General features: G+C 38.3%; 2 protein-coding genes across 4 annotated transcripts in view; one reads left to right on the forward strand and one right to left on the reverse strand.

Annotated features, from left to right (window-relative positions):
- Positions 1 to 15,579, forward strand: part of LOC145782240 (putative rRNA-processing protein EBP2) — a 32,152-nt gene extending 16,573 nt beyond the window's left edge. For both annotated transcript variants that reach the window (XM_082594023.1, XM_082594022.1), the window contains 5 exons: positions 7,527 to 7,693; positions 12,976 to 13,141; positions 14,511 to 14,604; positions 14,696 to 14,837; positions 15,228 to 15,579. In XM_082594023.1, the coding sequence (XP_082450149.1) occupies positions 7,527 to 7,693; positions 12,976 to 13,141; positions 14,511 to 14,604; positions 14,696 to 14,837; positions 15,228 to 15,293 (635 nt within the window). In that variant the 3' untranslated portion in view covers positions 15,294 to 15,579. The remainder of the gene's footprint in view (positions 1 to 7,526; positions 7,694 to 12,975; positions 13,142 to 14,510; positions 14,605 to 14,695; positions 14,838 to 15,227) is intronic.
- Positions 15,580 to 16,966: 1,387 nt separating this feature from the next.
- LOC145782466 (cilia- and flagella-associated protein 144-like) lies at positions 16,967 to 25,421 on the reverse strand. 2 transcript variants are annotated; one of them, XM_082594257.1, is made up of 5 exons: positions 25,326 to 25,421; positions 22,346 to 22,524; positions 21,661 to 21,720; positions 17,923 to 18,026; positions 16,967 to 17,636 (listed from the first exon to the last, which is right to left on the reverse strand). In XM_082594257.1, the coding sequence occupies exons 2-5, from the start codon at positions 22,479 to 22,481 to the stop codon at positions 17,523 to 17,525; spliced, it is 414 nt and encodes a 137-aa protein (XP_082450383.1). In that variant the 5' UTR covers positions 22,482 to 22,524; positions 25,326 to 25,421; the 3' UTR covers positions 16,967 to 17,522. The 2 variants fall into 2 exon arrangements, with proteins under 2 accessions (XP_082450383.1, XP_082450384.1); XM_082594258.1 differs by lacking the exon at positions 25,326 to 25,421 and adding an exon at positions 23,686 to 23,872.
- Between the last annotated feature and the right edge of the window lie 193 nt (positions 25,422 to 25,614).

The following is a 25,614-nucleotide window of genomic DNA, read 5'->3' on the forward strand; positions in this document are numbered from 1 at the left end:
TTAGCTGTGCTGCATTAATAAATTAACACACAAAAACAGAGTTACTGTAAAACGGGGTGACTTTACACGACTTTTTTACCTTTTTTAAAATATCTACAAGGCTACTAATCATTATACCTTCAAAGCTGGCATAAATAAACCTTAATATATAGTGATTGCAGTACTAACATTACAATTATTTTCTTTGGTTTATTTATTGATTTTTTTAAATCTGAAAACTGTGTAAAGTCACCTCGTCAAACAGGTGACTTTACACAGGTGCTGAAAAACCTTATTGTATAATGTCATGGCTCTATTGGGGTGGCTTTACACATTTTTAAGTTTTAAAAAAAAGGTTTTTACTGAGTTAGAGCTACAAATTCATCAGATACAAGTCACCATTCACCAGTATGGGTACAAGACTACAAGTACACTCTTAAACAATGCAGAAAGTTCAAATTAAAATTGTATATTTCAGAGATCAAAGGTCAGTTCATCTCGTCTACCAATAGATGGTGATTGCAACACCTTGTCGATCAAATCAAAGACAATGTCACAGATATCATCTTCCTGTGGCCATGCGTATATGTTTTCTCGCAGATGCCGCATAAACTTCACCGAAAAATCAGCATCGTCTTCATCTGTGTACGTCTTCAGCACAATTCCCCTGTAGATTTTTCTTTCTGTGAATCTAACCGGTCCGATACCCAGTCTCCAACTTTGATGTTTCCACGTTTTGGAATAGAGCTTGCTAAATCATCTCCAGCACTGTTACTCTCCTGATCAGTCTCTACACCATCCTTGGTATTCTCCACGGCCTCTTCACCAGACTCCTCTGATTCATTTTCTTGTTCACTCTCATTGTCTTCCAGGCATTTCCTTCTTCGTTTGGTTCGTATCTTGGACACAACTGGTTTCTCTGAAGTCCTAGGGATATCCTCAATTGCCACAGATTTTCCAGGCTGAACATTAACTCTTTTTCTCCGAGTACCAGTAGCAGGAGCTTTTTCAGGACAGCGAATTGCATGAAGATGATCAAGAACAGCGTCATTGACATTCTTATTTGCAGCTGACTGACGTTCAGCAGAATCAGGCAACCTTTTCAAAACGTGCTGTCTGTCCAATGGAAAGATCCCTGTTGCCTTGAAGCCAGATATCAGACTTGCATTCTTATGAAAACCAATTTCTTCACACAATTGCTTCAAAAGGGGTGCCATCGCATCTTTTGGCAATGTTGTTTGTCGTCTGTTTTGCTCTTTCCAATTTGAGAGGATTTTTCGCCACTTCATCTTCAAGGGTCGGTAAAAACAGACATCAAGTGGTTGAGTCAAATGGGTGCTGTTGGGTGGCAAGAAAACAAAACAAATATCATGTTTTTCGCACAAATTGATGATATCAACGTTCAGGTGGGAAGACAAATTGTCACCCACAAGGACCTTGGGTCCATCTAGGGTCCTACAAACCGGAAGAATAACTGTTGTGAACCAGTCATAAAAGCATGTACTATCAAACCAACCACTCTTCGAGCGGTTGTATCTTGCATCGGGTGGGCCACCATTGCACCATGAATCCCACATATGTTCAGCCTTGAACATAATGCATGGAGCAAATACATATCCCGCAGCGGTTCCAGCAAACATAACAGAAGTCGAACTCTTTGTCTGGTTCATTATCCTCTCAGGGTATTTCGTTCCTCTCTTGAAAACCAATTTAGATTTTTCAGGGTCATCAGACATGTTTGTCTCGTCATAGTTAATGATGTGGGTTGCTGGAATATTGGCGATGCTTTCGGCTAAATTATCGAAATACTTGTTTATGCAATCTGCATCTGTCTGAGCACGAACAGTTTTTATGTTCTGCGCTTGTCTCACTGATATTTCACTTTTGTGTCGTGTTAAGAAGCTGTGAGCCCATTCTGTACCAGGAAGGTTATTTTTGAAACATGAAACATTTCGACCTTCTTTGTTCAGCATTCCCTGAGCGATCATTCGAATTTCTAATGTAGATAATGGACAACTCCAGTCTCCGCATACTTGTATCACTTTCACCAACGACTCTTCTTGCTCTTTTGTAAAAACTGTCTGGCCACCATACGGCATTTTGTGTAAACCTTTGGCGCTTTTTTGAATTGTACTAAATGGTACACCATGCTTTTGCTCACATTTTCGTAGAGAAAGTCCATTCTTGTAGTCATTTACAGCGGCAGTAAGATTCTCAACATGGTAATCCCGATATTTCCGAGTTCCCAATTCTCGATGATATGTTCGTGGCATATTTAAATTACTTCTTCAGCTACGTTTTAATTACTTAATTCAGTCTGAAATAATATTTAAAAAAAATCAAAACTGTGTAAAGTCACCTGGAGATCGCCCACTTTTTTTAAAATGTGGAATAACAAATAAATTGATACAGCTTCGGTAGAGAGTTTGTCTTGTTGAACCATAGGCATACGAAGCCGAGCAACCTTATCAAGTTAAACATATTAAAGATTATTATATTTACAAAAAACACAAAACTACACAACAATTAAATATCGAACGTTTTCGACATCACAAGATGTCCTCTTCAGGAATAATATACATACAACTTAACTACATCTAAATAAAATACAACGGTGATCGATGGCGTCACCATGGGTTCTCCACTTGGTCCAACTTTGGCCAACTTCTTTTAGCGCACTTAGAAACGAAAACGTTTGAAGTGTTCCGTGATTTTTACCCTAAAATGTATGTACGTTATGTTGACAATATTTTTGCAGTTTTTGACAATGATCAGTCTTGTTCCCAATTTTTAAACCTTTTAAATGCTCAACATCAGAATATCAAATTTACAGTTGAAAAATCTTATGACACTATTGCCTTTTTAGATGTAGAAGTAAAATTAATTATGACTCGTTTGACAACAAATCTGGAGAAAACCCACCAACACTGGCCTACTTTTAAATTACAACGCTTTTTGCCCAAATAAGTGGAAATCTGGATTAATCTTATGTCTTTTATCTTGTGCCCGTTTGGTTTGCTCGACGGACTTATTGTTCCACAATGAAACTAACAAGTTAAAAAATATGCTACATTTAAATGGATACCCGTCACACTTTTTTGGTAAAATATTAAAAACTTTTTTGGATACGAAACTGAAAGATAAACCCGAAGAAGACGATTTTAGCAGCTTTTTTGATGTACCATTCTTGGGAAAAGATTTGGTAAGATTTTCAAAAAATCTAGCTAAAATTGTCAAAAAGAAATTTGATTGTGACGTTTACCCTGTGTATCGAACGTTCAAAGTAGGCAGATATTTCCAGCTGAAGTCGCCTGTGACGCCCTTTGCTCTATGTTCTAATGTCGTTTATAAATTCAGTTGTTTGCGTGATGCAAGCCTGACATACATCGGTATGTCAACAAGACATTTATCGACTAGAGCTGGAGAACACCTCAATTTGAATTCTGTACAGAAAAGCGCAATTAAAGATCACATTTTCTCAAGTACAGAATGTCAAAACAACGTTTCTATCAAGCAATTTGAGATCATGTCTAGAGGCAGGTCTGAGTATCAAACTAAGATCTTGGAAGCCTTGTACATAAAACGTCACAATCCACTTTTGAACAGACAATTGTATGCTTGCGGCTTGTCTTTCTTGCTCTCTGTATTTTAAAATTAGTTTTTTCGCACCTTGCCTTTCTACCATATCATGTGATCTGTTTAACACCTTTTGATGCAGTTGCCTTTGATTCTCGTGGAGCCTATCGTTGAGTTTGAGCTAGTCAGAAGTACTGTGTAGTTTTTGTCTTTTCCTGTTTATAGATTTAGTTAACTATTGTATTTTATTTAGATGTAGTTAAGTTGTATGTATATTATTACTGAAGAGGACATCTTGTGATGTCGAAAACATTCGATATTTAATTGTTGCGTAGTTTTGTGTTTTTTGTAAATATAATAATCTTTAATATGTTAAACTTGATAACGTTGCTCGGCTTCGTATGCGGGTCTGCTACTATTCGGCGAGTCTGATTCGGCGAGTCCGATTCGGCTAATCCGATTCGGAGAGTTTCCTATTCGGCGAGAGCCTTTTTCGGCAAGTGCCCTATTCGGCGAGTTTTTGAAATTTTATTTTTGAAAGGGAATTATTGGGTATCGTAGCCTAATTATAATTGCCGTTTTTACATCGTTAAACGTTGAAATCGTGCAGAAAGAAATAAAAATAAAATGTTTGAAATATTAAATTAAAATTCGTTATGTCAGTTCAGTTGAGTTGTTTTTATTTCTAACCATCATATCAAAAACAATACACGTCAACATAACAAAGGTAGAAGCGACAAAACGCGAACGTTAAAACGTGCTTGAATTCGTCATGTCAGTTCAGTTGTTTTTATTTTTGATCATGATATCAAAAACAATTCACGTCAACACAGCAAAGGTGTAGAAAAAGGTAGAAGCGACAAAACGCGAACGTTAAAACGTGCTTGTGACCGAAGTAAGTTATTGAGTTGAAAGAAATTTGGCACGGTTGCAACACCTTCAGAAAAATTTAAGAAATGAAGGGAAAATAAACAAAAGAAAATGTTACAAAAAAATCATGTTTAATGTCTAAAAGTTAGTACTTTTGAATAGTTAAAATGATTAGTTTGGATCAACAAATGTGTGGCCTACAGCTTGGATTGAAAGGAAATTATCGGGTACCGTAGCCTAGTTATCCCGACCAGCAGAAATTGCCGTTTTTACATCGTTTTAACGTCGCTAAACGTTGAAATCGTGTAAAAAAGAGAACTTTGCTGACTAGGATACGTTGAAACTGGGAAACATTCACAGAAGCCCTTGGATTTGTTCCAAGAACCCATTTAGCCTAACAGTTCATTTGTACATTGATTCAACGTCTGAATACATTATCTTAAAAATGCAACGTATCGAAGGGTTTCTGTAAATGTTTCTCAGTTTCAACGCAGGCCTTAAAACTCGTGTTTTTTTCTGGCAGCCATCGTGGCCTACCGAGAGCTCCTTCTTGGCGGCCAAATCTGCGTGCTTGGAGGCCAAAATACAATAACGATAGCACAAGTAAATAGCATTAAACTTGCAACAATGTTAAAATGATCACTTAGCGTTGTTGAAGTCTGGGCGACGTCCTGCAATAGAATCGTTGTACCACGCATTAAATGCTTTATCGGGATTGTAATCCGGTATTGCGGGACCATCTAACAACCTTAAATTGTTTTCACTGCTCGCAACTCAGTAAATTGTTTCAACTGCATACCGCCTTTCATAAAACCTGACCATTTATACCGTTATGATGTCACCATTGAGGGTGTGAAGTCACTAACACACAGCCGGAACATTTCCCAACTATGAAGACACGTATTTTTCCCTCGGATGTCAACTAATCTAGTTCTCCTTTTTAACAACGATTCAATGTCCGACAACATTGAATCGACATAAAAACGACAATATTGCCACCGATGTAAATCAGCACTTCGGATTGACACTTTGTTAAAATAAACGTAATCGCAGCAGAGCTGGATGTATTCCATACAATAGCAAATGTTCCCGCACAATGCAACAGTGGTGATTATGACGCGCTGACCTAATTCTGCGTCACTCTTTGATACTACATACTTTCGACAGTTAATCCACGATCATTCTATTGCGAAATTAAATAATTGGCTAGAAGAAACCGGCGGCCAAACTTGGCCGACTGAGAAGGTAGCACCGGCGGTCATTCAAGCACTACCGGTACTTAGCGGCCATGGCCGACGGCTGCTTTAAGGCTTGCAAGCGCTATTACTAGACTACAAAAAATAATGAAAATGTTGCTTCCAATGCTTCGTGAAACTCAGCGTGAGAACTCTCATTGCTTCCCTTCCACAAATCAATTATTGTATTTTAAAGTAAAATTAAAAGTCATATTTTTTCCGAACGGCTAAACTTTCGCTTCCGTCGCCCACTTGGCTCATCGCCCACTTGGCTCGTCGCCCACTTGGTCCATCGCCCACTTGGCTCGTCGCCCACTTGACTCGTCGCCCACCTGGTCCGTCGCCCACTTGTCTCGTCGCCCACCTGGTCTCGTTCACCTGGTCTCGCCCAAGTGGGTATCGCCCACTTTGTCTCGCTCAGTTGTCGTGTACCGCAAGGATCAGCACTGGAACAAAGAAGAGTGGCCTCCAAGGCTCACCTTGACACCTGGAGACAAAAATATCATACGTGATCAGTTAGTTGATATCAAAAAGATTCTCTTGCCTCCTCTTCACATCAAACTTGGTCTCATGAAACAATATGTAAAAGATTTCGATCATGAAGGAGAGTGTTTTAAGTATATATGTTATGCTTTTCCTGGTCTCAGTGAAGAGAAAAAAAGAGCTGGGATTTTCAATGGACCACAAATCAGGCAATTGTTAAAGGATAAAAATTTTGTAAAATCAATGTTGCCATTCGAGGCTAGAGCTTGGAATGCTTTCGGTGCTGTTGTGAGAAATTTTTTTTGGAAACAGAAAAGCAGAAAATTATAAAGATCTCTTAAGGGAGCTACTGCTTAGTTTTGAAGGTTTGGGATGCAGGATGAGCATCAAAGTTCACTATTTGAAGAGCCATGCGGATGAGTTTCCAGAAAACCTTGGGAAAGTTAGTGAAGAACAGGGTAAACATTTCCACCAGGATATTAAAATTATGGAGGAACGTTATCAAGGTCGGTGGGATTGTCGTATGATGGCCGACTATTGCTGGAGTTTTAAAAGAGAAATTCCAAATGCTGCTCATAAAAGAAAGTCCCTCAAAAGAGCATTTTTAAGCTTATAAGTGAAGAGTTCATATTTTATGAAAGCTCTTTTTTTGACTGTTTCTGAACTCGCCCTGCCCAAGTCCCTTTGAGTCAATCTTTATTTTGGCACTTTGCTATTTCTGTGTGTGTCTTCAAAATTTCTGCACTCCATTGGAATGTCTATGTGCACATTGTGTGAACTGTAGGCTATAATTCAGATAATACCTTGTCACTGTCCTATCGACATGTTCGTCAGCATAATGTAGCATTTGATGTTATTATGGTTGCTCTTTTGCATGCCTATTTTTTATTCCAAGGCATGAAATTTTAATAAAGACAACGCAAAAATTGTGTGAATATAATATAGAATGCTTGTTTGCTAACTAAAGCTAGATTATTGCAGGTAAAACAGTGTTTATTGCATCAGAATTCCTTGTTTTGACAACAGCGGGGGGGCAAAAATTGATTTTTTTCAAAAATTAGGGTTATTTCATATCTCAAAAACGTGATGTGATAGAGAAAATCTGAGTTCATTTTCGGATTCAGCGCCCCAAAATTAGCTAAAATGAGTTGTCGAAACCCAAACCTGAAATTATGTGTAGACCAGTGTTATCATCGTTCCCAGACTGCAAAATTTTATGTTGTTTTGGCAATTTTAAAACAAATATTGGAAACTATGTTTGTGCCGCAAGTGTTAGTGCAAAGAATTCAAAACCAATACACCCTCATCTTCACCTACAGCAGTAAAGCTAATGTCAGGTAATAGTGACCTATATAAAATGCTTGCTTTTGTTGGTGTTGACAGACTCGTTCGACGTTCACAATGACTTCCAACGAGAAATATCCTTCTACGAACAAGCAAAAGATTCCGTTTTATTGGCGATGAAAAACCTTCACACGGCCGGCATTACCACTAAGCGTCCTGACGATTACTTTGCAGAAATGGCAAAGAAGGACGACCACATGAAAAGGGTACTTGCAAATCCAAGAGTTGGATGTTGTATTTCATAAAATTTACTTATTGGTCGCACGTAACTGTGTACTTAAAACATATATTACTTAAAGCTTATTGTGTGAAAATATTTGGAACCTTATTATGGCCTTGTTGTGTTCATTCAATCCTCAAATGTGCTTAAATATACACTGTACAGTAGGGTGTTGCAGGCGCCCCATGAAATTTAAATCTTGGTTTCACCATGCTTACCTTTTTTGTGGTACTGTGTTTAGATCAGTAGACCACAAATATGAAGTTTCATAAATTTTCATCGACGTTTACCTCCACCGCCGAGGCCATTTTGAGGCCCACTTTTTGAATTTTTTCATGTTTTTTGCCACTAGAGGGCGGTGTATAAGTTTTGCAATATTGGGGGTATATTTAAAAGATGCTCTATGATGTTCTGAATAATGTTTAAAAAAAATTGGAGAAATGGGATAAGTATACCCAAAAATATTCAAGTTTTGTCCCTAATTGTTTGCACAATACTGCCCCTAGTGGTGAAATGAAAAATTAAAATATCTTAAAAACTACTCATCATATTGTTATGGAACTTGCATGCAACCCCCCATTTTCATGGGTAAGGAATTTGATATTATTATTAGCAATATTTTTGCAAAATATTACCACTAGAGGGCGGTAATTCTAATTTTGAACTATTTTTCTGTAAAAAGGCGATATTGTTGCATTTCTTAAGCTGTGCTATCTGAAGAATACAATTTCATGGCTTATGCACAATAAAATTTATTCAATTGTAAAGAAACTGCATCATGCCTGCACTATATCAATAAATCCAAACAGGCAATGTGAGTCTTAGTTAACACAATTTCCGCAAAGGCAGTTGTACATCTTCATTGTGCTGATAAACGACATTTTCTAAGATTTGATATCTTTCTTTGAATATAGTTTTGCGGATTTTTTTTTCTTGCTTTGCTAGATGAAGAAAGTCGGATACCAGTTTTACCCCTCTGCTGAATCATTACAGACTCTGAGTGCACTTATGATACCATTAGCAGAAGCATAGCCATCATCTATTTCCTACTCTTTCGGGTGTTTGGCAAGAAAAGTTGTTGAAATGTGCAAAAGTACAAAAACATTTTTCTGCTGGCATTTGCATAGGAGCACAATGACAATGAGTTATCATTAACAATGTCTGGCAGCTCTGGCTTACTGTATCCATTACCTAACCTGTTTGTAACCTGGCCATGGAAACTTGCATTTAAACGCAGCAGAGTTCCAGCCAAAGCTTCTTTTTCATCCATAATGACTTGTTTGTCCCATAGAACTAAGGGGATCAGCTCCCTAGTTACATACCATGTGTGCCTACCTAAAGCTTTTAAAGCAGCAACACTGATAATTTTGTCTACTGCATCATAGCTTTTGATGTCACTTACCAGTTGCAAATCTTCTCAGGGTGCTGATGCAGCAATCGGACAGAATCACTATGTTAAATTGTATTTGTGACTTGGAAATGATTCCTTGTGGTAGAAAGTCTTGCAGCATTACTATCTTATAGCAATGGAGCTGCTTTCCCATCCACCTTGCTCGATGGACTGCACCGCATTTCATGAAGTTGTACTGTCCACTGTTGATTCGAATGTACACTGCCATCAGGTCTAAAAGTTCTTTGTAATCACCCCTCTGATAATTTTGCATGTCTCTCTCAAAATTTATAAGTGCTTCCACTTTTTCTGCTTTGAGTTGTTACAAATTTTCCCAACTCTTGAGGAACTTTGGTATGCAGTACAGCTGCAGCGTGTGGGGTTGCATTGAATCCTTTGTTTCGGAATCTTTTGAATAGTTCAATGCCTGGAGAGCTTGACGTTTCGACTTTCAGGGCTTCCCACACATGAGAAAGTATAACTTCTCCAGTATGTTTTCTGCATGCTAGGCAGAGAAGTGGTTTGTTTAGCTTTATTTGAAGAAAAATGCATGCAGCAGAAAGATGGCTTGAAAAAAGGTTTGGGTGTTGTTGTTTTAAATTTTTCTCGTTTTTTCATTCCATCTCTATGCTGCATGCATTTCTCTTCAAATGAAGCTAGACAAACCACTCTGCCTAGCATGCAGAAAACATATTGGAAGATGTGGTGCAGTCCATCGAGCAAGGTGGATGGGAAAGGAGCTATATTGCTACAAGATGGTAATGCTGCAAGACTTTCTACCACAAGGAATCGTTTCCAAGTCACAAATACAAAAATTAGAGTGATTTGTTGACTTTTGTAGTTAATGGATGCTGGTTCAACTGTCCAATTGCAGCATCAGCACCCTGAGAAGATTAGCAACTGGTAAGTGACATCAAAAGCTATGATGCAGTAGACAAAATTATCGGTGTTGCTGCTTTAAAAGCTTTAGGTAGGCACACATGGTATGTAACTAGGGAGCTGATCCCCTTAGTTCTATGAGACAAACAAGTCACTATGGATGAAAAGGAAGCTTTGGCTGGAACTCTGCTGCGTTTAAATGCAAGTTTCCATGGCCAGGTTACAAACAGGTTAGGTAATGGATACAGTAAGCCAGAGCTGCCAGACATTGTTAATGATAACTCATTGTCATTGTGCTCCTATGTAAATGCCAGCAGAAAAATGTTTTTTTGTACTTTTGCACATTTCAACAACTTTTCTTGCCAAACACCCGAAAGAGTGGAAAATAGATGATGGCTATGCTTTTGCTAATGATATCATAAGTGCACTCAGAGTCTGTAATGATTCAGCAGAGGGGTAAAACTGGTATCTGACTTTCTTCATCTCGCAAAGCAAGAAAAAAATCCGCAAAACTATATTCAAGTGATGGAGGAGGATCGAAGAAAGATACCAAATCTTAGAAAATGTCGTTTATCAGCACAATGAAGATGTACAACTGCCTTTGCGGAAATTGTGTTAACTAAGACTCACATTGCCTGTTTGGATTTATTGATATAGTGCAGGCATGATGCAGTTTCTTTACAATTGAATAAATTTTATTGTGCATAAGCCATGAAATTGTATTCTTCAGATAGCACAGCTTAAGAAATGCAACAATATCGCCTTTTTACAGAAAAATAGTTCAAAATTAGAATTACCGCCCTCTAGTGGTAATATTTTGCAAAAATATTGCTAATATCAAATTCCTTACCCATGAAAATGGGGGGGTTGCATGCAAGTTCCATAACAATATGATGAGTAGTTTTTAAGATATTTCAATTTTTCTTTTCACCACTAGGCATAGGCGCCGACTTTTATTTTTGCACGGGGTGGCGGATAGCACAATATGGCAACCTAAAAACTTTCAAACTGCTTGTTTTTGTTTGATTTTTACTAAGCGTGTTTCGTAGATGCAATTGTCTTTTCACACCTGATTTGTAGCTCGATAATTTACAAAGCAACTTTAAAACAAAGCGCAGGAGGTATGTCGTGAATTTTATTGTTACGTTGCTGCTCTGACACTTAACATTTGGCAAAAGTATTTTTGCGAACAGCAGCTCTGTCAATCCAACTGTTAATCAACTGGTCAAGTTGTAACCGTGAAGCTTCAGCTTGATGAACATTTAAAATTAGGACGTGGTTCAATCGCTGTTGCGTCATGGTAGATCGCAAGCAGATTTTTATACTCCTGAGTGCACTAAACGATCGCTCCGCCTCGCAGGTGGTGGAAGGCAACGATAAATAATCTTCCACCTCCCTGATCGTGCTAACGCCTTTTGGCAGTGGCACACTTTCGTTTCGTTCAGGCGTTTGGTCACTTTCATGCTGGCTGAAATCCTGACTAGACGCAACAAAAAATGGCTCAATGGAGGGCTGCAATTTTGAACGCTTTTTCGGTGGCATTTTTAAGTTGAATGAAACTGGAATGTCGGCGAAAACTTTTACTGGACGACTTTTCGTAATTTTTTCTATGATGTAACAAGCAACTCCTATGTCAGACCAATAAATTCCCGCCTCACAGTTTGTCACGTAATATTACTGCATGAAGTAGATAACAAAGTAGAAATTAAAGCATGAAGTAGATGACAGTACACTACAATTGAAATCTGAAAATAATTCAAAATGCAAAATCTTGAGTAATTGAAAAATGTTGCTTTTATTATTGGGAATTGGCAGGGGGTGTAGCTTTCCTCGAATAGAATCATGTAAACGTGTAAATTTGCAGAACGTTAAAACTGCTACTTTACTAAGTGCACTTTTTAAATAAAACTCAAAAAGTTTCGAAAATTGCATTTTTTTAATGAAATTTGAAAATAGATATTCATTTAGGGGGTGGAGCTATCAATCATTGAGATAATTTTATTTCTAAGTATTTTATAGCTGTCATAAATTATAGCGATATTATGAGCAGTTTAAATATTTTCAAAAAAGATTTTTGAGGGAGGCTATAGAAAGATCGTATTTCATTGATTAATAAATCCCATTGTAAACCTAACAAATGTAACAATGACTTATGACCAGTTACAAATAAAACGATCGCAACAACAACAAGGAAAAAACTCGTAGCCACGTGTTGCGTAATCTTCATGTAGCTTGCTTGATGTTACTCGAGTATCATGCTTGTGACAAAAACAATCATTTTCTTTGCAATACTGTATTGGTTCACCTCTTGCTTTACGTTGACTTGAAGCGAAAACCAATGATCAAATAAAGGTTTAAACGTCCGTTCAAATTACATTTATTTGCAGTAAGTAATGTAACCTAAACGGGGTGGCTGCCACCCCGCCACAGCGGTTACGGGGTGGCGTGGCCACCCCGTAACCCCGTAAGTCGGCGCCAGTGCCACTAGGGCAGTATTGTGCAAACAATTAGGGACAAAACTTGAATATTTTTGGATATACCTACCCCATTTCTCCAATTTTTTTTTTAAACATTATTCAGAACATCATAGAGCATCTTTTAAATATACCCCCAATATTGCAAAACTTATACACTGCCCTCTAGTGGCAAAAAACATGAAAAATTTAAAAAGTGGGCCTCAAAATGGCCTCGGCGGTGGAGGTAAACGTCGATGAAAATTTATGAAACTTCATATTTGTGGTCTACTGATCTAAACACAGTACCACAAAAAAGGTAAGCAAAATCCGAGAGGGTCGGGGCGCCTGCAACACCCTACTGTACAGTAAATTTTGTTTTGGCGTGTACATTCTGGCGCAGCCGACTTGGCGCGAGACAATTGACCGCAGCCGATCTGTTGCAGGGTCATTTCACCGCGAAACCACAACATATAATTTTGAATTAGCCCAGCAACATGTGATTTTCTTGCTGATATTGTTTCATATCAAACACGTCTCTTGCAGGTCAGAGAAAAACTATTATCACTACAGCGGCGAAGAGAAACCATTGAAAAAAATAAAACGAACTTCAAGTTAAGGAAGTATGGCAAGCAAGTACAGCAAGCTGTCACCAAGGAGCGCCTTCAAAAGAAGAAAGAAATGATGAGTGCCGTTAAAAAGTACCAAAAAGGTACTTGTTGAAAACTGCCTTTGGAACATAAGGTTCAAAGTTCTGTGATTAAGTTTTGTTTTGATAGCTTAGATCAGGGGTGTGCAACCTTTATTAGAGGAGGGCCAGATATTAACAACTGGGTGAAACCGCGGGCCGCACGTTTATTTAACATATGATTTCTAGTAGTTGCAGGCACAAAACAGTAGATTTTTTGTTATTCGTGTTATTCTTATGGCATTATCGGGGGTTATCTCCTCGCAGAAATAATGTTAAGACGCATAAGTAGCTGAAGAAAACTGCTATTCAAATTTATTGTCATACCGACTTTAAACGAGTTCACTGAGAAATTTGCAGCTGGTTTCTTTTTCCGACGAGTTTTTCCAAATTTACAATAACAGAAGTACTCGCAATTCGAAGTTCATTTTCCAAGTGTTCGTTTGTCAGAACCGATCGATAGGGAGACTTCATGACGCCCATTTTAGAAAAAAATTGTTTCCACAAATACGTTGAGCCCAAAAAAGCCATTTTTGAAGCCATGGATATTTTTAAATATGGAAAATCATCTTGATTGAGATGTTTTCGGTAAAAATCGCCAAGATTCATTTCTAAATAGGCCTACTTTGTTTTCAATCCGTTTTCTTTTGGAAGATCAATCAGTTCAAGTTATATCTGCAGGTGCTTTGTCAATGTCTATGTTGAATGGCGAAGCGAATATACGGTACATAACAAATGTTAATGAGATTTAAGTCATTGAAGTCCTTGAAACGAGCCAAAAAGTCATACAACAGTTTTTCAAGTTGGTCTGCAAATTTAGTTTTCTTCTCAGGATGCATTCCATAGTCTCTCAAAGTTGGAAGGTGGAAAAGATTTAATGTCTGTAGGCTACGTGAGCTTTCCAAAGTCGGAATTTGTTCATAATGCATTTTATGTGACCATACATTTTACGTTCCAAATAATTAAATACAATGGATTAGCCGGTGGTCGGTGGGAGATTTCTAAAATGGTTAACACAAGGTGCGAAATCGATAATAATCCACACCACAATGAATTGTTCACACATACCAGACTAAACTAAATTACAAACACGTTTCGCGGACCGTACACAATTCAAAATTGGCACATCTTCGCGGGCCGCATTTGGCCCGCGGGCCGCACGTTGCACACCCCTGGCTTAAATCAACGTCTCGTAAGTAGTGTAAATCTACTCTCGGGGTGAATTTCGTCATTCATAGGCGTGTATAAACGTTTGTGAAAACTGCAGACGTGTTCAAGCCCCTGGGTACTTTGTAAAATGTTTTTGCTGATTTGATTTGAAAATTGTTGGCAAAATTTACGCAGCATCCCTAAAATTGTTGCAAAAATAAAAGATAGGTACTTGATTTTTCAGGAAAAACGAAAAAATTGGACTTTTTGGAAGACGATCCTGTCAGCGCAGCTCCTCGAAAGAAGCCATCACAATTGCAAAGGTTACAGCAACAAAAGTAAGTCTAAGTATACTTAGTTTATGCTGAATAGCTGTTATTATTAAACTAACACGTGGTCGTTTAAAAACTTTCCTCCTTATTTTTTCAGTAAATTAAACCCGAAGCGAGCGTATAAAAATAAGAAGTTCGGTTACGGCGGCAAAAAGAAAGGGGAAAAAAGCAACAGCAAAAAAAGTTTTAATGCTGGAAAATTCAAAAAGAACATACATGGAGGAGGTGGCGGTAACAAGGTATGTCATGTTTTTATCATCCAATTTCTCATTTCTTCGGAAAATAACTAGATTCTATTTGGTGTGATGATAACATATGGAACAACTGCATCCTACTTGGTTGCCAAGTGTGAGCTCCCGATGTTGGGGTGCTCAGCGAAGGCAAGTCGACGGACCCTTGTGTTCTATAAGAAGCAACTTAGGTTTGTGGTACCGGTACCGAAATAGAGCAAAATTGCGAAAGCGGATTAAGCTGTTTCGTGCCACATATCCACCACCCGTAATACTGAATTGAAGTATAAAATTAAGTCAACCTAACTAAAAATATGAATACTTGTAGAACTTACATTTATCTTCACTTTTTTCGCCATCTTTAGTTCGCAGCTGCAACTATTTACTTTGATTTTGCAGGGAAAAGGTGGGAAAAATAAACGCCCTGGAAAGAGCAAGAGAGCAACGGGAAAATCTAAGCGATAAAGTGGCTGGATGTGTTGTGCTCTGCTCCTGGTTGCCAATTAATCGCACTGCCATTGCAAATCATTTCCGTTGGAAGGGCGATCCTGGTTTTACTTTGCAAACCTCTGTTTTCCTACTCTGAGCAGAAACCCCGTTTACTTTTCTCGAGTGTTCTTATTCTGCTGTAACAAGAACTGTCTCTTTTTTTGCGTATGTGGTACTGGGGTTTCATGATCTGCAAGCTAAAGAGCTGATTATAACCGCATACATTGTCATCTTTCCTTCTCGTTAAATAAATCTTGACGGAAAGTTACTGAAGTGTCCTGTCAGGTAACAAAGAATTGCCGTGCAACGGTTGTGCTCCGTGACATCTGTTGCGTGGTAGAAGGCAGTATTAAAACTATTAATCAAGGATCAATGATAAAAATACTGTTTTTCCAATCTCGCAATAGGAGACGTTACACCGTTTAGATAGGGTTTGCTCAAATCAGGGTTGTAAAAAACACGTTTTTTTTAACCTAACCTGCCCGGGTTTCATGGTAAAAAACGGGATCTTTAGTAAAAAAACTCGAGTTTTATCACGTAAAAATAGCCGAAAAATATTTGGGAAATTTGTTTATTGTTTATGCGATATGCATTCGTGTGAAAAACATGCTCTTAGGCAGTGAGCTGCTGCTTGCCAAGCTTGCTAAATGTAACAAGAATTTATTTCAAACATATACATTAGTTTCTTTTCTAGCAATAGTTTGATTTTTGAATCTCTCCTCTGAATGACAAAGCCTTGATAGGTAATTCCAAGCAACAACAAAACTAATGCTACAAACGATAGAAATCTTGATGAACACCCAAACTTTGCAGTATTTATTTAATTAGTTGTTGAAAAAACTTTGTTCTTTTACAGGTGTTGCCACAAGTTTTTTTCTTGAACAGTTTTCTAAAGTTAGAGCAGAACTTCTCATCTGGCAACACTAATTATGTAGATCTAGTCATTACCTTTTTAAAAAACCAGCCCACCCAGGTAGCTACTACAACCGGTTCAAATACCATACGTGACCATCTTTATGCTCTTAATTTACCCCATTGTCAGCTGCCTGACGAGTGGTGAGAGCCCAGGTGCGGCACCCCAAAGGCGCCGGTTCGATACCGCCCAAGAGCATGCGGCCGTGTCTCTGGCATGTCTGAAGGTGGACATGAAGATTGGCTTCCTTGCCTTTCCGTCCACTCAATCTAAACTTCTACCGAGCGTAAGCATGAATACGATGACGGACGACTCTATTCTAATTGATGGCAAATATCACAACTTTTGTAAATCCATCTATCGCAGTATTGATTGATCGAATTTTTATCCTAGGACTGGGAAAGCTTCTTGCAGAGCTTAATCCTGGCAGTTTCGCATACTTGTAGAGGCTTTGAATCACTGACGCAGGCCCGGTAACCGAGATTGACAGAGTGGAGTTTCCGATTGTTGAAATGTAGAGTTGCCAGAGAATTATTCCATCCATTAGATGCCCTTGAATGGAGAGCAGTCCTTTAACGTGCGTTGTTCAAGCGCACACCGCGAGAGTCGAACCAGCGCCGCTTGATTTTAAAGCTTCTTCGTTTTAGAAGTCATGCGCTAACCAACTGAGCTATCGGGGCGGACTATTGCCTGTAGGCTACTTGGCACGCAACTGACCCAAGAATAGTTTCTCATAGGGTGTAAATACTGTAATCAAAATAAAGTAAAACATCTACCGGTACATGCTTCAAATTATACTGTAGTTAATGGCTAATAAAAATAGATGTCTACTATCAGATTCTCATCAAGGTGATTGATTTACCTGTAAATTAGAATTGTGTGCTTTCCAAACATCATATGACGCATTTGAAAGTGTCAGAACTGTCATATGGGTTAAAACACACCTCATAAGGGCCTAAGGGGTGTGCTGAAAATGACATAGGCTACCATAATGTGATGTTTGTTTGCCACCAAGCTCTTTGACCAGTCAAATGAAGCGACCTATTGCAGGGTATGTTTATTGTTTACTTACAGTGCTGAAGATTCAATGCAAATATCGACATGTTTTATCAAACCAAAAATATCAACGAAGCTAAACGCAGTCAACAAAAAAAAATGGCTAAAACGCACTTCGGCATTCGACAACTCAAGATAGCCTATCGTTTGCAGACATAACAATTGATTGAATAACTTTCTTAAAATATTTAAAATTTTATGAACAGTTTACGACTGCATGCAAAACATTTTGTTGTTTATTGCATATTTTCCGTTTGTTCCTTCAATTTCCAAGCTGCGTCCATGTATTTTGTTATTTCGGAGTTTTGCAAGGGAAAGTTCAGGCGCTTATCATTTCGATTTTGTTTCACCTGCAACAAGAAGCGATGGTGAATTCAAGCACTCAACTAATGAAAGGTATATTCACACATTTTAAGAGATAGTTTTCAACATAAGTGGTTCATTATGTAAACTTGGCGCGATACGTTTGGTCAACCAAGTTGCATAATGTTTTCCGACACGCCTTGCAAAATCGGCGATTAATTTTGTTCTCCTAAAACGCTTACTTTTCTGGCGTCAAAGTAATTTAAACATGCAAGCCGGTAAAATAAGCACTACAGATGTCAGAAACCGACAAAATCATCGATAGCACCTTACCAAAGGTTTATGCAGCCAACCGTACTCTTGAGCCTCTGTCTGGGGATGAGGATATTTGAAAACCGGTTCTTGTGTAGCTCTGTGTGTGATTTTCAGGAAATACTCTGTTTAATAGGAAAATGGTCAAAATAACTGACCAACCAATCAAATCAAAACCATATTACCAAATTATACGCGGAAGCATGTACCAAATGCTCTTGTAAGCATAGCCTATTGGTAAATCTTGGTTTATAGTGCAGTCGTGGGAGCTTAAAAAGTGGTGTTTGTGGGAAAAAATTTTTATCAAGCTGATACGTTGTTCAGACCTTCCCCATATTATGCAAATGGCTCAGAAAAAAATCCCCATCAATCGGATGATGGGAAACCACTTTTTGGGCCCTTTTTCCAAATGACGTCACAATCCCTTTTGGGTCCAACATATGAAAATTTCAAGTTTTTCAAAATAGGACATATTATACATCATTTTTTAGCTTTTTTCAAGGGGAACAACTTTTTCTATTAACCAGAACCCTGAAAATGTACAGAAAAAAAGTTATTACCGATTAAGCAAAAGGATAAATCCATGAGTTTCAGGCAAATTTGAAATTATTCGTCACTGTTGGACTTATTCTTCTATATTCCTTAACAAGAATTAAACAAAGTAAGCGAAACATAAATTGAAGCTATCATCATCATCATCAAAAACGTCAAAGATGTTGCTTTCCTCCTCGTCTTGTCCCGTTTCATCTTCATTGTACGAGCATTCCTCTTCTTCGGTACCAACATCGACGTTTTGCAGAAGTGAAAAAAAGTCTTCATTCTTAAGTTTTTTCGTCTAGTCTCTGGAGTATGTCGTTTATACTAATTATTACTTTGATACGAAAAAGATGTGAAACTATCTTTGTATTTCAAGCATACTTACTATACTATCACATGCAACACCACGACATTCACCACACGAAGAACCACGTGTCATTCCATAGTTACGACAGGTGCAAGTTATCGTTCCACATGGATTTTTCCTTGATTTCTTACATCTGCATCTAATTACTTTGGTCAATGTTTCTGGTGCTATATGCATATATCCGTCATTATTGGGACAAGTTCGTTGTTGCTATTGTTTCTCCATCCCCATTCCCCATTCACAAACATTGAATTTAAATTCTTCACCAAGTAAAGACGTAGCCCATGGAAGTAGGCTGCTCTTTGGCTTGGTGTTAGCTTTTCCTGTGCAATTATTTACTTCGTCCAGGAGCGCTTCAACAAAGCCTGGAGCATCGAAGAAGCCAACCCAAGTATTAAAGATATCAAAGAAGATCTTCTTTTCCTCCATGCATGGTCAGGATGCGACACAACGTCATCGACATTTGGAAAAGGGAAAGGAAGTTTGGTTACGAGTTTGCGAAAATCAGAAACGCTGAAAGAGAATTCTGCAATTATCAGCAATGTCTGGAGATCCCAAAATAAGGTCAGAGAAGCATCTATAGCTGCATTCAAGATCTGGTATGGTGACAACCGACAATGAAGATTCAACGCTTACTACACTCAGGTAGCCTATGTATTGTTACGTAGGGATTATATGATAATTTTTACACTTTTAAGATATTGTCCAATTCTAGATACCCTGTATGTAATATTTATCTTTGTTTACTTTTAGACATGGCAAATACATGCATATGGCATGCAAAGGGATAACATCATGAGTGCCAGTCTTCCAATGATGCAGTAACATAATAACTACATCAGTATCATCAGCAATGACATTTACTGGACCTTTTCGAAGAGAAGCATAATCAAGGGATTTCGCTACAATGGAACTGTCAGCATCATCAGAGCAGTTGTGAACTTCAACTTCGGATTGTATCAGCAGAGTAGAAACAAACTTGATGAATTCAGCCTTGTTTTCGATGCAGATGAGGTAGCTATCTTGAGCAAAAGGAAGTGAATTGCTCGGATCTATTTTCACAAATGTGCTCTGTGGAACGGACTTTCGGCGCAAGTGCTCGTAACTTTTAGTACTTTCGTCATCATAGCCATCAAACACAACAACAGCATGGGTATAATGGTTTTGGATATATTTCACATACGAATTTCAAACTTCATTCCTTTTTTCCAGCGAACTTTATGTAGTAATGCACCACCGTCGATAATAGACGTCACTTGCTTGTTGATTTCCTCCAAGACATGCGACGAAGAACCAGGCACAACTTTTCGAAGAGAGGTTTGTCAGGCTTTCTCATCATGCCTTCCTTGAACATCGACATTGGCTCTGAAGTCAACTCGAATTCGAAAAATTGCTCAAGGCTTTCCTCTCTTTCAGCAGCAGCAATCATCCTATTGAACATGACTTTCGAACCAATACCACTTGCACCACTTTTTGTTTTGTTTACTTCCATTAAGGATTCTAATGGCTTGATCAATCTTTGCGTTTGATTGATGCGTTAGTAACTGCTACCCCATCTAAACCTTTCTGGATATTTTGACCAATTTGCTCCGCTTGTTCACAATTGACGTCATTTTTTCCAGCGATGGACACTAGACCGTTTGAAACGGAAGATAAGTTTACATCTGGTACCAAGAATGATTGTTTCGTTGTTAACCAGGCCAGAAATCTTCGTAATCCCTCTTTTTTCTTGAAGCACCCAACTCTTCATGCTGGTTGCTTCAGAGAAACTGAGCCTTGCTTAGTTGCGTCATTGCTTCATGAATATTTGCCGAGTGACTCACACCCAAAACCCAAAGATGTCGAACACTTTTCTGTCATACCTTTAACTTCCGTCAATCCTCCACGCGACTTATTTGAGCGCATAAGAGTTTGCTCGATCGCAAGATCTGTCCAAATTCCAGTGAAGCTTTTTGCTGTCCTCTTTACTGTGTGCTGCTCGGTTTGGAATTGACCGTACAACCATAGATGAAAAGAGAATTCTGCAGTTATCAGCAATATCTGGAGTCATGGTGTTGAATGTAATACTTTAGTAAGTGTGCTTGAAATACAAAGATAGTTTTACATCTTTTTCGTATCTAAGTAGGCTAATCATAATTAGTATAAACGACATACTCCGGAGACTAGACGAAGAACTTAAGAATGAAGACTTTTTTTCACTTCTGGAAAACGTCGATGTTGGTACCGAAGAAGAGGAATGCTCGTACAATGAAGATGAAACGGGACAAGACGAGGAGGAAAGCAACATCTTTGACGTTTTTGATGATGATGATAGCTTCAATTTATGTTTCGCATACTTTGTTCAATTCTTGTCAAAGAATTTAGAAGAATAAGTCCAACAGTGACGAATAATTTCACATTTGCCTGAACTTCATAGATTTATCCTGTTGCTTAATCGGTAATAACTTTTTTTCTGTATATTTTCAGGGTTCTGGTTAATAGAAAAAGTTGTTCCCCTTGAAAAAAGCTAAAAAATGATGTATAATATGTCCTATTTTAAAAAACTTAAAAATTTCATATGTTGGACCCAAAAGGGATTGCGACGTCATTTGGAAAAAGGGCCCAAAAAGTGGTTTCCCATCATCCGATTGATGGGGATTTTTTTCTGAGCCATTTGTATAATATGGGAAAGGTCCGAGCAAAGTATCAGCTTGATAAAAAAATTTTCCCACAAAAAAGCTCCCACGACTGCACTATTAATTCAATCACTGAAGAATAGAAGTGAAGGCAATCACTGCAAAGAAAGAATCGACCACCTCCACTAGTGGGGACACAACCGAATTTGGATGATGATGACTTCTCGCAAAACCACTTACCATCCTCTTCGCCATCTGCAGAATCGTGGTAGGAATTCGGTTTTCCAGCCAAAGTATACACTGAAAAAACAACAAAATATATTGCAATTGTTGTAGCTTACCTTTAAAAGACTAATTTTCCTCATAGGGAACGTTCAAATATTACGTAACGCTTTTTTTCCGAATTTTTGACCCCCCTCCCCCATGTAACGCCAACGTAACGCTTTTTTCAATCCCCTCCTCCCCCATGTAACGCTTTTTCACTACGAATTCAGCACAAAAAACTACCATTCCGTACTCGAAAGCGTTATGTAACGTTTTGCTTGAACCCCCTCCCCCCGATGTGACGCTAACGTAACGCTTTGCATAAACCCCCCCTACCCCTCGAAGGCGTTACGTAATATTTGAACGTTCCCATAGCCTAATAGGCTGATGGTGGTGTGCCGTAAAATAAGCGAACCAAACACAAGCTATTAGCTAGACTAGTGTAACACCTACTTAAACCAGAAAATCGGTCGTTTTTACATTGATTCAATGTGTGTTGACATTGAAACAATGCAAAAAAGAACGAAAATCTTGCTAGCTAAAATAAATCTACCGGTATCACTAACTTTGACTGCAAGCTACCGTAGCCTACATGAAGAAAGCTTATTTTTACTTAAAACTGTGAATTTTGCATGTGCGGAATAAGAAAATTGTTACCCACTTGTTTTAAACGGATTGACACTGTAGTTCGTATATAGTTTTTGATTTCGCATTTCTTTTCTGATGGTTTCACACAAAATCGCATTTTGATGAACAATGTTGACGGGTCCTTTCTCGCGTGGCTGTTTTGCTGCCATGTTGATTTACAGCGCTCAGCGGCTCACGCAAGTAAGTTTTAACCTTTAAAAACAATGGTTAACATGCTTGGGTAGTTCGAACTAATAATAATGCTGTGGTTTTATTTATTATCCCTCTACAACAAGGGTCTCAAACTCAAATTGCTCTGAGGGCCAAATGAATACTTGTGAATTTACTCAATACTTTTTTGCATTGAGGAAAATTAGGCCTGTGTCTCTGGCTCGTTCCGCCATTCTAAATTTTGCAGACAGGTGCTACAGTCCACGAATTTTAGATCCACACTCTCCTTCCACAAGCACCTCGACTCCACAGCTTAGCCCTAGTAACCTAATCTGGTGGACCTTCCCCGGGCACATAACCACCCCAAACTCACACTGCTCTCCGCCGCCGTGGGAGTGGCAGGTCATTTGTTTGAAGTCTCTGACCTGGCCATGTTTACTGTGCTCTTCTCGCCGTGTTAATTCTTTTGTACTCATGTGTTGTCGATGGTGATAAAACAGTTCATCACCGTTCAATGAACAAAATAACAGAGTAAGTCCACAACAAAAGAGTTTGTAAGAACAATAGTAGCCCTAATAAGAATAAAGAGATAAAAAAACACAGTAAAAACAAAAAATGCGAATGGAACGACTTGGACGTGGGGAGCAAAAATCTTGCAACCGACTCCCAAAATGCGCGAAAAAATGAAATCTTTGAAGAACTCACTACCACAACTACTGTAGTCTACCAAGGTTGCTTTTACGATAATGGTATGTAACAATCCGAGTTGTAAAATTGTGTAAAGTTTGATGGGTATATTCGGACTTTCTCAGCAATTATAGAGTGAATATTATCTTGTAAAGTGAATAAGAGTGAATTTTAATTGTTAATTATTTAAAAGTTCAAAATTGCATTGTGGGCTATGTGTTTGAGACCCTTGCTCTACAACTAATAAGGTCTTTTAGCTAAAGGGCTCATTTTTAGTTTTGTATGAGCTTTAGAATGTCATCACATTATTAGGCCTACCCGATTTATCCCCACTGCGTTATGCAAGAAAGAATACAATCGGTACCGCTTTTGAAGTTTTCAATATGACGCAACTTGGAATCGATCTCATATCTACCAGCACTAGAGCTGAAGACGAAACCCCTCGGCCACTGAGCTGATTGGGTAGCTCAAAGTCAACTCAAACTGCATGGATTCGTTGTAATGCATCTAGCTTACATATATTGATTTCCATTAAGGATATGCTAGGGGATCTCCTGACTAAGAAGCAGCGGGCCAGCGATTCTCCATCAAGTATCAATTAATCATTCTTTATTACAAAATACATGGAAAATCAGCAGAGCCCTATTGGCATATGCATTTCGCTCTAACTTTAGAGCATCTTTAGTGCCTAAAAAGCAAACATAAGAAAGCAAAACCTAAAAACTGTCACTAAATAAATAAATAAATGAATCTGCAGTAGCCTAAGATACTGACCAAGACTAACTGCCAAAACTAACTGGTAGAATACTGCGTAAATATTAACTGGCTGCGTAAAATATTTATAGGCAAATTTAAATTATATTTAAACTAAACTACACGAACCTAACTACTATGACAAAATAATGATGACAATGCGCAAAAACAAACCAAGGTTGATGAGAGTCGAATGGCTAAAGCAATACGTACAAAATGAAACTGTGTGAAGATGGCATGTCAAAATAAAACTAAGTGACAGAACATAGCAAAATCAATGGGTCCATGACCTAAGTGTTAAGTGCAAATCAATAAGATAGCGCAGCGATAAATTCACAATAAAATGAAGCTGGAAAAGCAGGACCAGCGATCAGAAACCTCTATTTAACAAGAGGCAAAATCATTCTCTTAATGTTAATCGAAGATTTGATTAGTGATGCCCATTTATCTTCGCACATGTCCACATCTGCAACGGGTGGCTTTTCAACAAATGTTACTGTGAAACAGTCTGCAAAAGATGGTTTTGTGTTTATGTACAAAGAGTGGCAGGAGGCGTAATGTTTGAGTAATGCCGCCTTATCACCCCCCGGACTGGTGTCAAAAGTGTTCCATGCAGACCTATGGCCGGACCACCTGGTAGAAAAGCGATTGGAGGTTTGGCCAACATATTGTTCCGAGCAGAGTTTGCAGGAGGCAACATATATCACGTAGTCGCTACAATTAAGGTCTTGCCGAAGTTTGATTACACTATCCCTAGATTGTATTACCCGGGTCCAAGGAACCATATTTTTATTATGGTTCCGGAAATTACCGCACAAAGCACAATGTCCACATGGTTTAGAACAGCCGAGTGTCTTTTCAAGATTGTCCGAAAGTGCAATGGAACGGTAGTTGGTCAGGGTGTTGCCAAGAGTGAGAGGTCTTTTATAAACAATGCATGCTGTCGGTTGTAGGGCTTTTTCTTTGGCAGTAAGTTTCATGGTAGTGGAAAATGAAGAAGCCCAAATTGTGCGTTTATTGGTAGTTTTGTGATTCTTGGGGCCAAACCGTTCCTTCCAATTTTTTGCTAATGTAGTGATGCGTTCTACCATGTCCTGTTTAAAACCAGAAAAATTACATTTATTCTGTAGTCTTCGTAAAGAGTTGAAAAAATCTTCATCCAGCTCGTTGAGACGTCTTAAACATCTAGCTTATTCTATTATCTATTATTATCTATCTTATTTATTATCTAGCTTATTCTTATATCTAGTTGCATCTAGCTTATTCTAGCCTATCCATTTGGCTACTGAGTAAGGTTTCTCTACAGCCCCGAAGCTCCAAAACTAACCACCAAGAGTCCAGTTGAACAAATATTTCATTGAAACAACTGATATAAAAAATTACAAAAAAGCCGTAGCGCTTACCTGCTTTTTTTAAACTAAAATATGCTAAACTAACCCTCAAACTTGATCAGTTGCGTTCGCTTGTGGTTGCCAAGCGTTTGGTTGTTTGGAAGCTTCGCCTCAAACAACCAATCAAAAGCTTTGCTGAAAAGGCATTTTTTTCTCTGTTGCGTCATAATAGATTTGTACAAAGAAAGGACACGGTTGGGTAGATTGACTTGATAGGTTGAGATTATGCAAGACTGCGTCCAGCCTCAGTTGAGTCAGTTTTGTAAAAGTTAAGTTCTTTAGTAAATATTGTTTAATTTAA

The sequence above is a fragment of the Aplidium turbinatum genome, chromosome 13 (genome assembly GCF_918807975.1).
Source record: "Aplidium turbinatum chromosome 13, kaAplTurb1.1, whole genome shotgun sequence".
NCBI lineage: Eukaryota > Metazoa > Chordata > Ascidiacea > Aplousobranchia > Polyclinidae > Aplidium > Aplidium turbinatum.

Excerpts from the sequence above, each read along its gene's own strand:
- LOC145782466 (XM_082594257.1), bottom strand. The coding sequence starts at position 22,481 with ATGGCAGCAAAACAGCCACGCGAGAAAGGACCCGTCAACATTGTTCAT. Across the intron at positions 18,027-21,660 it reads TGCAGATGGCGAAGAGGATG|AGTATTTCCTGAAAATCACA; the intron begins GTAAGTGGTTTT and ends CCTATTAAACAG. Across the intron at positions 17,637-17,922 it reads GTTGGCTGCATAAACCTTTG|GTGAAACAAAATCGAAATGA; the intron begins GTAAGGTGCTAT and ends TTCTTGTTGCAG.